General features: G+C 36.9%; 1 protein-coding gene across 6 annotated transcripts in view; it reads right to left on the reverse strand.

The window, feature by feature from the left end:
* The window catches only part of PHTF2 (putative homeodomain transcription factor 2), a 169,337-nt gene that overhangs the window by 40,197 nt on the left and 112,822 nt on the right, over positions 1-16,318 (reverse strand). For 5 of the 6 annotated variants that reach the window (XM_017523131.2, XM_037736568.1, XM_017523128.2 and 2 more), the window contains 2 exons: positions 12,256-12,421; positions 10,638-10,802 (listed from right to left, as the gene is read on the reverse strand). In XM_017523131.2, coding sequence (XP_017378620.1) covers positions 10,638-10,802; positions 12,256-12,421 — 331 coding nt within the window. The remainder of the gene's footprint in view (positions 1-10,637; positions 10,803-12,255; positions 12,422-16,318) is intronic. The other variant, XM_017523130.2, reaches the window with a different exon arrangement.

Raw genomic sequence — 16,318 nt, forward strand, 5'->3', positions numbered from 1 at the left:
AAAAAAAAAAAAAAAAAAAAGGTTTGAGCCACCATGCCTAGCCCCGGTAATATTATTTTAAGCAGATTTATAAAAGGCTGTCACACCTTTTAGAAAAATAAGTATAACCATCATGATATTAAGGATTGAAGATCTTTTGTCTATTAATAGTATATGAGACAGTAATATACTATCACATAAATATTTTTGTATTCTTTAACTGTGAAATGGGGTAGCCTACCTACTTTCATTCCTTGACAATGTTTATAAACAGATCAAATATGACAGTAGATGTGAAAGTGCTTTAGAAAGCATAAATGTGCCTGTATTTATGACAATATTATTAACCTTATGAAGAAAGAATAGGATTTATTAAACAAGTTGATCATTAGAAAATATTTCTGGTATTTCTGAATGTAACAATACATAAATATTGAAAGTTTCCAATGTCCCTGGCCATTAGGTTGAACTAGTATGTACTGAATTTTAGGAATAAACAATAGTACAGTAGTCAATAAATAAATAAATAAAAGAAATAAATATAACTCTAAAGGGCCAAATACACATTTTCTAGCTCTGCTCACTGAAAAGGCCTGGGATTAACACCACCCCAATCACAACAAGCACATCTTGAACTCAGATTTTGGTTTGTATATACTGCTCTCCTTAAAAAAAATAGCTGATTCCAGTCTGGGACAGAGGAAATATGAACCCAAAACATTGTGTTTTGCCAGAAAGTAAGGAAATGCTCAAAGACTGACAAAGACATGTCAGAAAGCAAGGTAATTGCTCAGAGGGGTTCCATGGCCAAAATTAGGTCAATCTGATCATTAAAATAAATAATGACAGCAAAAAATTGAACAAAATAGAAATCTATGAGTAAATAAACAAATAAAGGAAAACTTCTCCTTAAAGTATAATGCCAACTAATAAATGTAGAAGGAATGACGGATTTAGAAAAATAACCACTTGGGAATAATAATAATTAGGGCAAGAATAATCTACAGATGCTAAAACTAGAAGGTGAAAGCAGGATAAGAAGTGGGTCATGGCCAGGCCTCCATATCCACAGGTTCCATATCTGTAGATTCAACTAATCTCAAATTGAAAATGTAGTTAGGCTTACTATGCTTGCATCTGTATTGAACATGTATAGACATCATTTTCTTGTCATTATTCCCTAAGGAATACAGTACAATAATGATTTACATAACCTTTATACTGTTATTAGGTATTAAAAGAGGATTTAAAGTAAAGAGAAGACATGCATAGGTTATATGCAAATACTATGCCATTTATACACAAGACTTGAGCATCCTCAGAGGTTGGTATCCTGGAGGGGTTGAGGTGGTGAGGCGTAGGGATATCCCAGAACCAATCCCCCATAGATACCAAGAAACAACTGTGGTTTTGTTTGTTTTGTTTTGTTTTCAAGAGAGACAGACAAGGTCTCGATCTGTCTCCCAGGATGGAATATAAATGGTAAGAGAGATAACTTCCAATTATTGCAAGTAAAGAGGGTCAAAAACTGGCCGCTCCAGGCCAGGTTTAGTTTTACCACTCATTGCTATGATTCATATTGGCATTAATACACAAAAGTAACAACCTCAAAGGATAGTATTAACAAAATTAACTTCGCAAAAGGAACACAGGTTACCGAGACTTAAATGTTTAAGTAATTCCTCCTGTTGCCTTGTTTTAGGGAATAAAAATATAGTAAAGGCAGCAGGGCTGAGAGATTTATTTAAAAAACAAATATTGTAAAATTCTACTTACATTGTTAAAAAGGAAGTTAATTCTTTTTCAGTCAACTTTAAAACATGCACAAAAATAAAATGAATGCAAGATAAACAGCATTCTGATTTGAAAATAAACATATATACTGAAAGGACCATTCCTCACCAAAAATGGAAAGCAGAAAGAAGCTAGTATTAGGAAGTAAAGTATTATCATATAGGAAGAAACCATACTTTTTAGTATCCACACATAAATACACAAGTCAACCTTCTGACACTTACAATTCCTGTATATAATATTCATTTCATAAAACCAGAGTTAATGCTATTTTCTTAGATCAACCCAAACACCACAAATCATAGGCACCTGGACAGCAAGGCTAGTAGTATCTTGAACATGGGAGAGGTGTCTGTTCATATCCTTTGCCTACTTTTTGATGGGGTTATTTTTTTTTCTTGTAAATTTGTTTAAGTTCTTTGTAAATTCTGGATATTAGCCTTTTGTCAGATGGAGAGATTGCAAAAATTTTCTTTTTTTTCCCCCCCTCTATTTATTTTATTGCATTTTAGGTTTTGGGGTTCATGTGAAGAACATGCAAAATTGTTGCATAGGTACACACATGGCAGTGTGATTTGCTGCCTTCCTCTCCATCACCTACATCTGGCATTTCTCCCCTTGCTATCTCTCCCCAGCTCTTCACCCCCCACCGTCCCTCCCCTATTTCCCCCCAACTGACCCCCGTGTGCAGTTCTCCCCTCCCTGTGTCCATGTGTTCCTATTGTTCAACACCCGCCTGTGAGTGAGAACAAGCGGTATTTGATCTTCTGCTCTTCTGTCGGTTTGCTGAGAATGATGATTTCCAGGTTCATCCATGTCCCTACAAAGGACACGAACTCATCGTTTTTGATGGCTGCATACTATTCCATGGTGTATATGTGCCGCATTTTCCCTGTCCAGTCTATCATCGATGGGCATTTGGGTTGGTTCCAGGTCTTCGCTATTGTAAACAGTGCTGCAGTGAACATTCGTGTGCACGTGTCCTTATAGTAGAACGATTTGTAATCCCTTGGATATATACCCAGTAATGGGATTGCTGGGTCAAATGGAATTTCTATTTCTAGGTCCTTGAGGAATCGCCACACTGTCTTCCACAATGGTTGAACTAATTTACACTCCCACCAACAGCCATTCTATAGGTTACCTGCTCACTCTGATGCTAGTTTCTTTTGTTGTGCGACACTCTTTAGTTTAATTAGGTCCCATGTGTCAATTTTGGCTTTTGTTGCCATTGCTTTTGGTGTTTTAGTCATGAAGTCTTTGCCCATGCCTATGTCCTGAATAGTATTGCCTAGGTTTTCTTCTATGGTTTTTATGGTTTTAGGTCTTACATTTAAGTCTTTAATCCATATTGAGTTAATTTTTGTATAAGGCATAAGGAAGAGGTCCAGTTTCAGTTTTCTGCATATGGCTTTTCCCAACACCATTTATTAAATAGGAAACTTTCCCAACAGCATTTATTAAATGGGGAATCCTTTCTCCATAGCTTGTTTTTGTCAGGTCTGTCAAAGATCAGATGGTGTAGATTTGTGTGGTGTTATTTCTGAGGCCTCTGTTCTGTTCCATTAGTCTATATATCTGTTTTGGTACCAGTACCATGCTGTTGTGGTTACTGTAGCCTTGTAATATAGGCTGCAGTCAGGTAGCATGATGCCTCTGGCTTTGTTCTTTCTGCTTAGGATTGTCTTAGCTATACAGGCTCTTTTTTTGGTTCCATATGAAATTTAAAAGTAGTTTCTTCTAATTCTGTGAAGAAAGTCAATGGTAGCTTGATGGGGATAGTATTGAATCTTTAAATTACTTTGGGCAGTATGGGCACTTTCACGATATTGATTCTTCCTATCCATTTAGCATGGAATGTTTTTCCATTTGTTAGTGTCCTCTCTTATTTCTTTGAGCAGTGGTTTGTAATTCTCCTTGAAGAGTTCTCCTTGAAGGATATGAACAGACACTTTTCAAAAGACAACATTTATGCGGCCAACAAACATATGAAAAAAAGCTCATCACTGGTCATGAGAGAAATGCAAATCAAAACCACAACGAGATACCATCTCACGCCAGTTAGAATCGAATGCTTTTACACTGTTGGTGGGACTGTAAATTAGGTCAACCATTGTGAAAGGCATTGTGGTGATTCCTCAAGGATCTAGAACCAGAAATACCATTTGACCCAGCAATCCCATTACTGGGCATAAAGCCAAAGGATTATAAATCATTCGACTATAACATGCACACATATGTTCATTGCAGCACTGTTCACAATAGCAAAGACTTGGAAGCAACCCAAATGCCCAACAATGATAAACTAGATAAAGAAAATGTGGCACATACACACCATGGAACACTATGCAGCCATAAAAAAGGATGAGTTCATGTCCTTTACAGGGACATGGATGAAGCTGGAAACCATCATTCTCAGCAAACCAACGCAAGAACAGAAAACCAAACACCACATATTCTCACTCATAAGTAGGAGTTGAACAATGAGAACACATAGATACAGGGAAGGGACAGCATTAGGAGAAATACCTAATGTACATGACGGGTTGATGGGTGCAGCAAACCACCATGGCATGTGTAATAAACCCGCATGTTCTCCACACGTACCTCAGCACTTAAAGTATAATAATAATAAAAGAAAACAGGAGACATACAGCTCTATACTGGTTTTATTTATTCTGTGATAGAAGCAGTATTTCCTACAAATGCAGTGTGCCCTTGACAACAGCCTAGGCGAGGACAAAACCTAGAAGCTTGGAGCAATTGAAAAGAGAAAGGAGGCCTCCAACCTCTGCTGTTATTAAGTGATTACAGTGTTATGAGAAATAAATTAAGATGAAATAAGTGAAAATGTTATTTTGTAAACTGCAAATATTGTAGTAATTTTATTGATTTGACCATGACCTTACTCCTAGCTTTTGAAAAGCTGTGTACCAAATTGAGCATAAAAATAAAGAGAAAACAGTTTATATTTAGAAGACAGCTCATTTAGAACCTCAGCTTAACACAGATCTGATATAATTCTAGCACAAATCAAGGAAAGCTGTCATTTAATACTACCAGAAAACATCAAATTTCTGGTACATTTTTCAGAATATTGTAAATTGATTACAGATTTTCATTTGCCACTTTGAGAATCCCCAAAATTCTGAGGGATGTTAGAAACAACGAAACTGTGATTTTCAGTATCTTTTCTGACTCTATTTTTCCATGATTCTCTGAGAAAAAAAAAAAAAAAACCTCAGATTTAATTCTGTCCTGAGTGTTAAAAAAGCTTGTAAAAGCAACTAGGAGCTTTTCCTAGGAATATCTTTCCAGGTGGAGGGGGAAGGACCTCGAAGAAGGCCCAGCCATCCAGACTTAGCCATTCACCCAGTCAGTGAACCATCATAAGGCTGCCGCCCTCCTCAAGTCTTAGTTGCTCACTCTCCTATTCCCACCTCAAGTTTAGCTTAGTTTCTATTCAGAAAAATGATATAGCAATGATCTTATCAGATTTCTGAGAACTATTCTTCTCATAAAAACACTGCATATCCAGCTCCTTATTAAAATTTACTCCAAGACCCAACTGAAATGTGAAGCCTTCCTGACTCTCCTTGGCAGAGATCATTGTACACTCCTTTGTGCTCCTAGGATATTTTGTTTGCATTTGCAGCATTGTATTTTAGTGGACTATAAGTGACTTTCCTCCACTAGTTTATGAGCTTCAGCACTGTATTCCCAGCATGTGACTCAATGCCTGGGTTAGGATAGGAACTCATGAGTCACTGCGCCCAACCTAGGTATTTCTTTACTAACAAGAATCTCAGCACTTTGGGAGGCATATTGCTTGCGCCCAAGAGTTCAAGACCAGCCTGGGGCAACATGTTCTACTTGTCTCTACTAAAAATGCAAAAAAAAAAAAAAAAAAAAAAATATCTGGGCATGGTGGCATATGCCTGTAATCCCAGCTACTTGGGAGGCTGAGGTGGGGGAATCACCTGAGCCCAGGAGGTAGAGGCTGCAGTGGGCCATGAATAGTGCCACTGCACTCTAGCCTGGGACAGAGTAAGACGCTGTCCAAAAATAAATAAATAAATAAATAAAAAACCAAGCCATCAGTATTTCCTGCATTGGATTTTTAATAGAAAACAGAAAAGATTTGAAATGAAACAATGTACAAGGCTTATAGTTTTATAAGCAGTCTACCACTGTAATCTTTTGATGGCATGGCCTGTGCAGAATTTTCTTTAAAGTATTATGCTTCACATTCAAGGAGTGGTTAATTCTATGTCAAAACTAATCTTGGGAGGAAATGACATTTAGAAATACACGCAGGAAAATCAGTTTCTTTGTGAGATGATTTTGGTTTTTTCCAAAAAATATAAATAAATGTATAATCTACATAAACAGAAAAACTGAATGTATCTTTCACATTGAAAAAAACTCAAAAAGATAACACAACTTTTAAAGGACCTGCTAGTTTATAAAATCTCAAAGCTATTGTTTCAAAGATATTAAAAACCTAATTAGATAATCAAGAACCCACATGGTATTCTGTATTGCCATAAAACAATCAAGGTTGGAAGTGTTTGCTGATATTCCCAAAAATATTCAGAGGTATATAATTAGACAAAAGGCTTGCGGTATTAAAGGGCATAAGAGAGTCGCTGGGGAGAAAGTTAACAGTAGCAGATAACTGTTATTCTAGAACATGGTATGAAATTTCTAGTCCGGCTCTCACTTCCACAAGCCTAGGAATCAAGGGAGAGAAAAAGTGGATAGTGGAGAAGCAGAGTGTATAAAATCTCAAAAATATGAAAAAGATACAAAAGTCTCCATATTATTATCACTACTATCTGGAGCTATGCATACACCTTGGTTACATGCTAACAGCCCTTCAAAGACCTTTGGGCCCCCATATTTCCTGGGTGCCCACTATAACGCATAAGTTTGAAAGAAACCCACAAGATTAGGTTCATTTGTGGTACCTGTAATCTTCTAAGACCAGTCCAACTCCAAACTACAGTGACCTAACATATTAATGACATATCTAGTTGTGGCCATAAGGTATTCTTTAAAATCTAGTATATATTGGTATGTAAATCCCCTCCATCCTTGTATGTGGAAGACAGGCAATAGAACATCACCCAGTTTATGGCTTAAATGACCAAACTACTTAAATCACAAGTCAGTACAAGCCAAATTTTAATCCTTGTACCAAAATTTTCTGGTGGAACTTTATATCACCTTAACTTACATTCTGTAGTATACTCCATTCTGTGAAGAAAATGAATTTATTAATTTTTTTTTGAGACAGGGTCTTGCTCTGTCACCCAAGTTAGAGTGCAGTGGCACGATCTCAGCTCACTGCAGCCTCAACATGCTCCCACCTTAGCCTCCCAAGTAGCTGGGACTACAGGCACATGCCACCATGCCTGGCTAATTTTGTTTATTTTTTCGTAGAGATGCGCTCTCACTATTGCCCAGGCTGGTCTCAAACTTGTGGGCTCAAGCGATTTCTCCCACCTTGACCTCCCAAAGTGTTGAGATTACAGGTGTATGCCACCGCTCCTGGCTTTATTAAATCTTTAACTTTCACTTTAGTGTTAAAAACAATAAATACTAAGGCTAAATGTGACAGTAAACTTAAAGGTAAGTCACTCAGGCCTATTAGTTAACATGTGATCTGGTTTTATTCTGTCTTTAATTCACCAGATCAATTTACATAAATTACTTTCTCTACTCAAAATAAGAACGTAATTCCTGTTTGCTGTTTTTCAGTGATACTGGGATGGTGAAATGAATCTTAGAGGACATGAAAGAAAACTTAGGATCCATGTGATTTCTTAAGTAAGTACTATGCTAAACGATACAGAATCAAGATGTAATTCGTCCTATTCAATCTCTTTAGTAGAAACTATAATTAAACTAATTAAAATAACAATTCACTGAAATTCAAGTAATAAATCCTTAAGAAATATAACTGATTTCTATCTTTTATTTTTTTTTTTTTTTTAGATGGAGTCTTGCTCTGTTGCCCAGGCTGGAATGGAGTGGCACAATCTTGGCTCACTGCTATCTCTACCTTCTGGGTTCAAGCAATTCTCCTGCCTTAGTCTCTCTGGGATTATAGGCACCTGCTACCATGCCTGGCTAATTTTCGTATTTTTAGCAGAGATGGGATTTCACCATGTTGGTCAGACTGGTCTCGAACTCCTGACCTCAGGTTATCCACTGGCCTCGGCCTCCCAAAGTGCTGGAATTACAGGCATGAGCTACCATGGCCGCCCTCTATATCTTTTTAAATTGGTATTTTCTTAGACTTTGTTTTCTGACGTTTAAAAAGGTTTAATTTTTCAAATGAGAAATACTGTGTCTTGTTTCAAAAAGAATAGTTTTATCTTAAGAATAAAATGTACTTGGAGATGACAAATAGCATCTTTCCAACTTATAAATACAGGATTTTAAAACAGTGGTTCTCTTAGCTGGGTGTTGTGGCACATGCCTGTAGTCTCAGATACTTGAGAGTCTGAGGTAGGAGAATCACCTGAGCCTGGGAGGTCGAGGCTTCAGTGAGCCATGATCACGCCATTGCACTCCAGCCTGGACTACAGGAGTGAGGCCCTGTCGCAAAAAAATAAATAAATAAATAAATAAAATAAAAAATAATACAGTAGCTCTCTCAGTGTGCAGTAAGATAGGTTTTATATATATATAATAGTGGTTCTCATTCTAAAATCTCGAAAACCATCAAGACACCATACACAAAGCTTAGATATCTGTGTGGTTATTAGTATTTTCCTATCAGTTATGTTAACAGAGATAACTTAATGGAAGTATCCAGCTTTTCAATTTATCACCAGAAACAATTTTGTTAAGTCTTAGTTGATATTTCAGTTTAAGCCCTTCCTGACTTAACAAAGCCTGAAAAAAGAAAATACCATTAAGATCTCTGAACTCAGCTTACGACTTCTAAAATTAATATTTCTCTTAAGGTCTTCTTGTACCTATTATTTTTAAGTCTCATTCATATGCTGGCAAACCGGCCCCAAAATGATAGATAAACACAGCACGTCTTTTAAAATATATAGATGTACAGCTGTCATGATTAAATAGAATAAGTCCAGAGTGAATTAACCGCTGTAATGGCAGCCATGATCATGGTCATGCTGCTGCCCAATAGTAGGAATATTTAAGTCTTGATCTCATTTGATGAGACAAATATGGTAAACTTCCAAAGGTATCAACCTACTAGTTTTAGGGGGACTCTGAACACTACACATAATATCAGTTGTGGACGACCAAAACTAACGAATGGTTCCCAAAAAGTGAAATATATCCATTATGCTATTTATAACTACTTATCTGGAAAATGTTCAAGAAACTGACTTTGCAGTGACTAAATTACTGCATATCAATGTTAGAAAGGAGAGCTATATATTATTATGGGTAAAAATTTAAAAAAAACAAACAAACACTAAAGAGAGTAATAGACAGAATTCAACCCAAGTTAAAAAGCAAAAACAAAACTTACTGTCTCTGGAGGAAGAATAGGTGACTGGAATAGAAAGGGTTTCCACTTAACTACTGCCATGTTACTGTAAACTATTAAAATCTGGAAAACTTTGCCCAAAATTACAATCAATGAAAATATGCCCAGGATATAATTGCTTAGTTCTATAATGCATGATAAACTTTATCCTAAGAGCACAACCACAAATTCATGAAATATGGTATTAGTGAAGGAGTTAACAAAGTGACAGAATAGTTATTTGCAGTATCCCTTTTCTTGATTAATTTAGTGCCTTTCATCAGTTATATTCAAAATTTCACCACAGCTTTTTATCTTTTTTCAAATTTATTATAGGTATATATAAACTAGTAATATAACCCTTAAATGTTTTGAATTAAATATTCAAAATAATAATAATACAAGCTTGAGTTAAGTTTAAATTTTTTTGTTTGCTGTAATTATATTTTCCTATTGGGCGAGTCTTCATCGATGGTACAACCATACAAAAAAATCATTTTTGTACAGTTCAAAATGCACATGGTACACTGTAGAATTACAAACTATAGTATATATTTTATTCACTTAAATAACAATGCCTATATGTTTTATTTCAGATAATTTTGGATAATTGAGGCAAGAACTTAGAAGAAAAAAATTATACAATTCACAAGACATTTTAATACAGTCAATTTTGACCCAAAATGGTGATAAAAATAAATTAACCAATTAACAGAAGTAAAATAGTATTTGAGAAATATAAAAGAAACCAAAATGAAAAAACCCTGGCTGAGTATATTGGTTCAAGCCTTTAATCCCAGTACTTTGGGAGGCCGAGGTGGGTGGATCACTTGAGGTCAGAAGTTCACACTAGCCTGGCCAACATGGTGAAACCCCATCTCTACTAAAAACACAAAAAATTATCGGGGTGTGGTAGCACGCACCTGCAATCCCAGCTACTTAGGAGGCTAAAGCAGGAGAATCACTTGAATCAGGGAGGCAGAGGTTGTAGTAAGCCAAGATCGTGCCACTGCACTCTAGCCTGGGTAACAGAGCCAGACTGTCCAAATNAAAAAAAAAAAAAAAAAAAAAAAAAAAAAAAAAAAAAAAAAAAAAAAAAAAAAAAAAAAAAAAAAGGAAATCCTAACTAAATGTACTTTGGTATATTCATTCTCATATAGATGTATTTATACATGACCCCAAAAAACTTTGTGGTGTCTATTTTTCCTTTATCTATATTATTATAATTTATCAAAACAAAATCCATGAGGCTGTCACATTTAAAGTAATTAATATTCATTACCTGAGACTGAAGTGTCAGAAAAGGGATAGTGCATCTCTATGCCATATAAAGCCTTAAATAAATACAAACCCTGATAAAAAGAAGGCAGCATGCCAGAGATCTCTGAAGACAGCGCCAACGCTGTGAGAGGTGCTTGTACCGTGGCTCTGAATTGCTCCCTCTTGTGTGTTATCTGTGGTACTAGAACCATCTCCTTCCCTATGTACTTCCAAATGGGCTGCTTTTCTTAATTTCCTTCATCAGAAGAGATTAAGAATGGAAGGCAGCTTTAACATTTTAGTAACTACTTTCTTGGTAGTACAATCAAAATTTTGGAAAACATAAACACAGAAACATAACAAAACTTAGATTTACTAGATAAAATTTAATCCAAATATCATGGTGCATATTCAAGACCAATTTCTAGAAGTATTAAGGTATTGGTCCTTGCTTATACTGGCCGGTCAGTGGACAGAAGGTTTTAAGGATGGCATTGAGCAGATATTTACAAAAGCATTTCTTCCCTATTTGAATGCCACTTATCTGCAGATGAAGAAAGAAGAAAATTTAGATTGGAGAGAATTATAATCTAATTCATCAACATTGCTATTATCTAATGTAGGTATTATCTTTTAAAACTGAGATGGGCTTAAATCTCAGCACCCAAAAACTACAAGTGTCATAATCTCTTAGCAACGATATTCAAAAGAGGATCTGCTCCAAAAGAACCTTAAAACGAATTCCAGGGTACTAGGTGGGCTGTGAGAGATGCTATGTTAAATGAATCAAAGGGCAATATTAAACAGATCCAAACAGAATTTAGTGGCCAAGCATGGTAGCTCATGCCTGCAATCCCAGCACTTTGGGAGGCCAAGGCGGGCAGATCACGAGGTCAAGAGATCTAGACCATTCTGGCCAACATGGTGAAACCCCGTCTCTACTAAAAATACAAAAAATTAGCCGGGTGTGGTGGCACGCACGCACCTGTAGTCCCAGCTACTCGGGAGGCTGAGGCGGAATAATCGCTTGAACCCAGGAGGCGGAGGTTGTAGTGAGCCGAGGCTGTGCCACTGCACTCCAGCCTGGTGACAGAGCAAGACTCCGTCTCAAAAAAATAAATAAATAAAAATTTAAAAAATTAAAAAAATAAAAAACTAGCCAGGCAGGGTGGCATACACTTTTAGTCCCAGCTACTCAGGAGGATGAGGTGAGAAGACCACTTGAGCCCAGGAGGTCCATGCTGCAGTAAGCTGGACTCCAGCCTGGGCGACAGAGTGAGACGGTGAGACCCTGTCTCAAAAAAAAAAAAAAAAAAGGAATAAAACAAAACCAACAAAACCAAATTGCATTTAGTAAATACGGTTTAGCTGAAATTTTTTCTAGGTTTTTGTTTCTGCCAAAGCATCTTAGAAATACAAGATTTTATAAATAGTAGGAATTATCATCAATCTAGCTAACATATATTGTCTACATTGATATTAGGTGACTAGAAATGAGCTTCAAGGAAAATAAACAAACAAAAAAAACACAGACATGTGGTCTTAAAACGGCCTTGAAGCAAATATAGAAGCTAAATCATTTGGTAATTGATTCTGAAGCTCAGTGTCTTATTTGAAAGAGCAACTTTACAAGATAAGAGGAGTCAAGAACAATTGTGGATTCAAATTACATAAATATACAAAAAGATTACTTTTCAAAAAAACAGTACCTTCTTCTTTTACCCCCTGTACTTAGAGGAGGTTTGGGTGTTCTCGTGGAAACAATCTGGCAGTGCACAGTTCCCAGGAGCAGCATCAGCCATATTGGCCCAATCACCTCTGTCAGAGGTATGCTATGTGGACTAGAAGCGGAACAGAATAATACTATTGCAGCAACTACAAAAAGGGAAAGAAAATATGCTTAATTATAGATCTGATAGTCACCCCGTCAAAACTTTTAAAATTGTTTTTACGTTACTTTTTGCCAAAATGTTTTTCTAAGTTTAAATGAGTTTAAAATATTACTACAGACAAGCTCTTTCAGACTGTTTTACTGTCTGCCACAGCCTAACCCTGGTATTTCGCAATAAACTCTTGGAACAAGACAACACCTAACATAGTCTCTAAAGTACACCTCAACACTGCAACGTAAATTAGATGCATATGAATCTAAGGACATTTCTAAGTAACATCACAGACAGTCAAAGAACCACCCTAACCTCAAGTACAGTATTTGTTTTACAAATAAAGAAATCTTATGATAATTGTATAATACAGCTATAAAGAGCTTCTTATTAATAGAGGTCTATCTCCTTAGAATTAATAACAAATTTACTTAGGCATATTTTCCAGAGAAACCACTCAACATCCATCAACGCTAACTACTACTACATGAAAGGAAAATCTTGTTTTTGCCTACACAGCATCCCTTGGACTTTCTAGACATAAACTCTCTTTACCTTTGAATAGTCTTCCTCTTTTATCCATCAAACAAACATTCTGATTTCTCCCACCTTAGGGACAGACATGTAATCTAGGCTTGTCACAGTCTTAGTAAGTCTGAATACCAAAGTTTATAAAAAGATGGGCAAGTGACCTGAGCAGGGCCAGTCAGTCTTTTACAGGGACTAATATAGGTGCTTCAAGAAGACCTTTCTCCTAGATCACAAACACTAAAGACTATGAAAAAATGAAATTGCTTGGGGCCACTTTAGCCACCATCCAGAGAGAGCCAACCTAAGAATGTGACCAGCAAGACCAGATTCAACAGCAAAAAAAAACTGAAGATATTATCTGAGCCTCTTGATTCAGCCATGCCTGAATCCAGGGCTAAGGAGTACCTAAAATAAAATGTAAATATTAGAAGACTTTTGGTCATTTTGTTACGTGTGATCATGGTAATGTGGTTATATAGTGTGCTTATTTTGAAGAGACACACATTGATATATTCAGGGGTAAAATGTCTCAATGTATATAATTTACTTAACAAAATAGGTAAGTAAACATCCCACAATGTTAATAATTGTTAAGGAGATGGGTATTTGGGTGTTTAGGGTGACCATGTAATTTATCATGTAAACCAAGACGCTTTTTTTTTTTTTTTGCATTTTAGGTTTTGGGGTACATGTGAAGAACATGCAAGATTGTTGCATAGGTACACACATGGCAGTATGATTTGCTGCCTTCCTCCCCATCACCTATATCTGGCATTTCTCCCCATGCTCTCTCTCCTGAACTCCCCACCCCCCCACTGTCCCTCCCCTACTTCCCCCCTGACAGACCCCAGTATGTGATGCTCCCCTCCCTGTGTCCATGTGTTCTCACTGTAAACCAAGACACTTTAGAGAGTGAAAGGAGAGATGTTAATAAAAGCACCAGGACATGAGTAAACTTGGAATTGGACAATCCCAGGCAAACTGGGACATATGGTCACTCAGCTGTTGTACTATTCTACCTAGTTTCCTATTTTTTTTTTTTAACATTTATGATAAACAGTAAAAATAATCAAAAAACTCAACTTCCTGCAAAAGCTAGTTTGCATTGTTTCCGCCATCTGCAACTCAAAGAATCCTGGTCTAACATACAGAAGCTTAAAACACCACTTAATCTGCTAAGATACTTAAAAGAGTATCATGAAAACAAATTTCAACTGTACATGATCATAAGTAATAAAGTTCCTTAAAAGAAAAAACAAAAATTTTAAAATGCCAATCATCTTTAAGAATTACCCTGGAATTTAACCCAAATTCTCTAGTTCTTCCATAACAGTCTGGAATTTTCAAAAGCAGAGTCTTTTTTGTTTTTAATATGAATTCTAATGTGACTTTTATTAACTTCTTTAATATTTTTGAGCAGTGGTTTATTCTTCTGTATATCTATATAGTATACAGCATACATATACATATAGTATATAGGCACTATAATAGGTTTTAGGTGAGGTAATACATGTAAAACGTTTGGAAAAGCTGCTTATACACAGTAAATGTACACTGAACATTGATCAACTCTAATTTTAAAAGGGAAGTACAAATGCTTACTTAAGAAGTTCAGAGTTTCAGACACAAAGTAGAACATCTTTAAAAACTGTAGGTTTATATAACCTGTAGCTGGTTATTTATCTGAACTCTTTCAGCCCTGTGATCACCATTCTCTGTAACGCTAGGGTTGGGAGCATACAAATTATATTTTCTGTGTATCTTAACAGGAAGTTATTATATACTGTGAAATTCTGACAACAAGGCATTAGAAAAAGGGGAAGAAGCCACTTTCTTCCTCTTTTTTTCCTCTCTTCTGGCCAAATCTCTCTAAAAGTGTTCATGTCCCTCACATGGTCTCAGTTCCTGAGACAGTGGCTCTTCTTGACTCTGGTATCACCTTTTCCTTTTTGTTTTCCTCTACATGGAGAAAACATTCACTTATTTTATAATGCTAAGTTATACTTTTGAGCATTTAATGAAGTCCTACAAAACAGACAGTGCTGCTAGAGATTTCTGGTGGAGATCAACTAAGACAGATTGTTGTTGGGAACAAACAGTTCCAAGGCAGGACTTCACATACTGGGCAAGTAGATCTCTAGGAGTAGGCCAGACGCAATAGCTCACACCTGTAATCCCAGCACTTTGGCAGGCTGATGCGGGTGGATTGCTTGAGCCCAGGAGTTTGAGGCCAGCCTAGGCAACATGGTGAAACCCTGCCTCTATTAAAAAAAAAAAAAAAAGAATTCAACAATAGGTTGGGAATGGTGGTGCATGCCTGTAGTTCCAGCTACTCAAAGGTGGCAGTAGGAGGAATGATTGAGCCTGGAAAGTCGAAGCTGCAGTGAGCCATGACTGCGCCACTGCACTCCAGCCTGAGCAACAGAGAGACCATGGTATCTCACACCTGTAATCCGAGCACTTTAAGAGAGTGAGGTGGGAGGATCACTTGAGGTCAGGAGTTTGAGACCAGCCTGGGCAACATATTAAGACCCCATCTCTACAAAAATAAAAATAAAAATAATTAGCTGGGCATGGTGGCATGCTTCTATAGACCTGGCTACTTGGGAGGCCGAGGCTGGATGACTGCTTGCCCTTGGAGTTCGAGGCTGCAGTGAGCTATGATTGCACCACTGCACTCCAGCCTATGCAACAGAGCAAGACCCTGTGTCTAAAAAACAGAATAGAATAATCTTCCATTTTTAGGCCTGTTAATTTGTAAGATTTAGTGGTAATTAGGCAATGAAGAAAAAAGACAAGACACAGTCTCTGTTCCCTATCCCTTAATTTAGACCAGGAGTATCCAATCCTTTGGCTTCCCTGGGCCTTATTCCAAGAACTGTCTGGGGCCACACATAAAATACACTAACAATGGCTGATGAGCTTTAAAAAAATTGCAAAAAAAAAAAATCTCATAAGGTTTTAAGAAAGTTTACGAACTTATGTTGGGCCACATTCAAAGCCATCTTGGGCAGCATGTGGCCTATGGGCCAAGGGTTGGACAAGTCTGATTTAGAGGAAAACAGGGACATACAGAAAAACAATGAAAATACCTCCTATGAACTGAACTGTGCCCCTTTCATCCTCCTCACACAAATGCATATGCTGAATGAAGCCCTACCCACAATATGACTACCTTTGGAGACAAGACCTATAAGGAAGTAGTAAAGGTTAAACAGATGCACAAGGGTAAAGCCTTAAGCTTCACATAAGGGCTACTGCCCTTACATGAAGAGGCAGAGAAACCAGAGTATCTCTTTCTCCACTCACACACACAACAAAGGCCCTGTGAGGATATAGCAAGAAGGTGGCCATCTAC

This window comes from Cebus imitator, unplaced genomic scaffold, assembly GCF_001604975.1.
Source record: "Cebus imitator isolate Cc_AM_T3 unplaced genomic scaffold, Cebus_imitator-1.0 Scaffold26, whole genome shotgun sequence".
In the NCBI taxonomy this organism is placed as follows: domain Eukaryota; kingdom Metazoa; phylum Chordata; class Mammalia; order Primates; family Cebidae; genus Cebus; species Cebus imitator.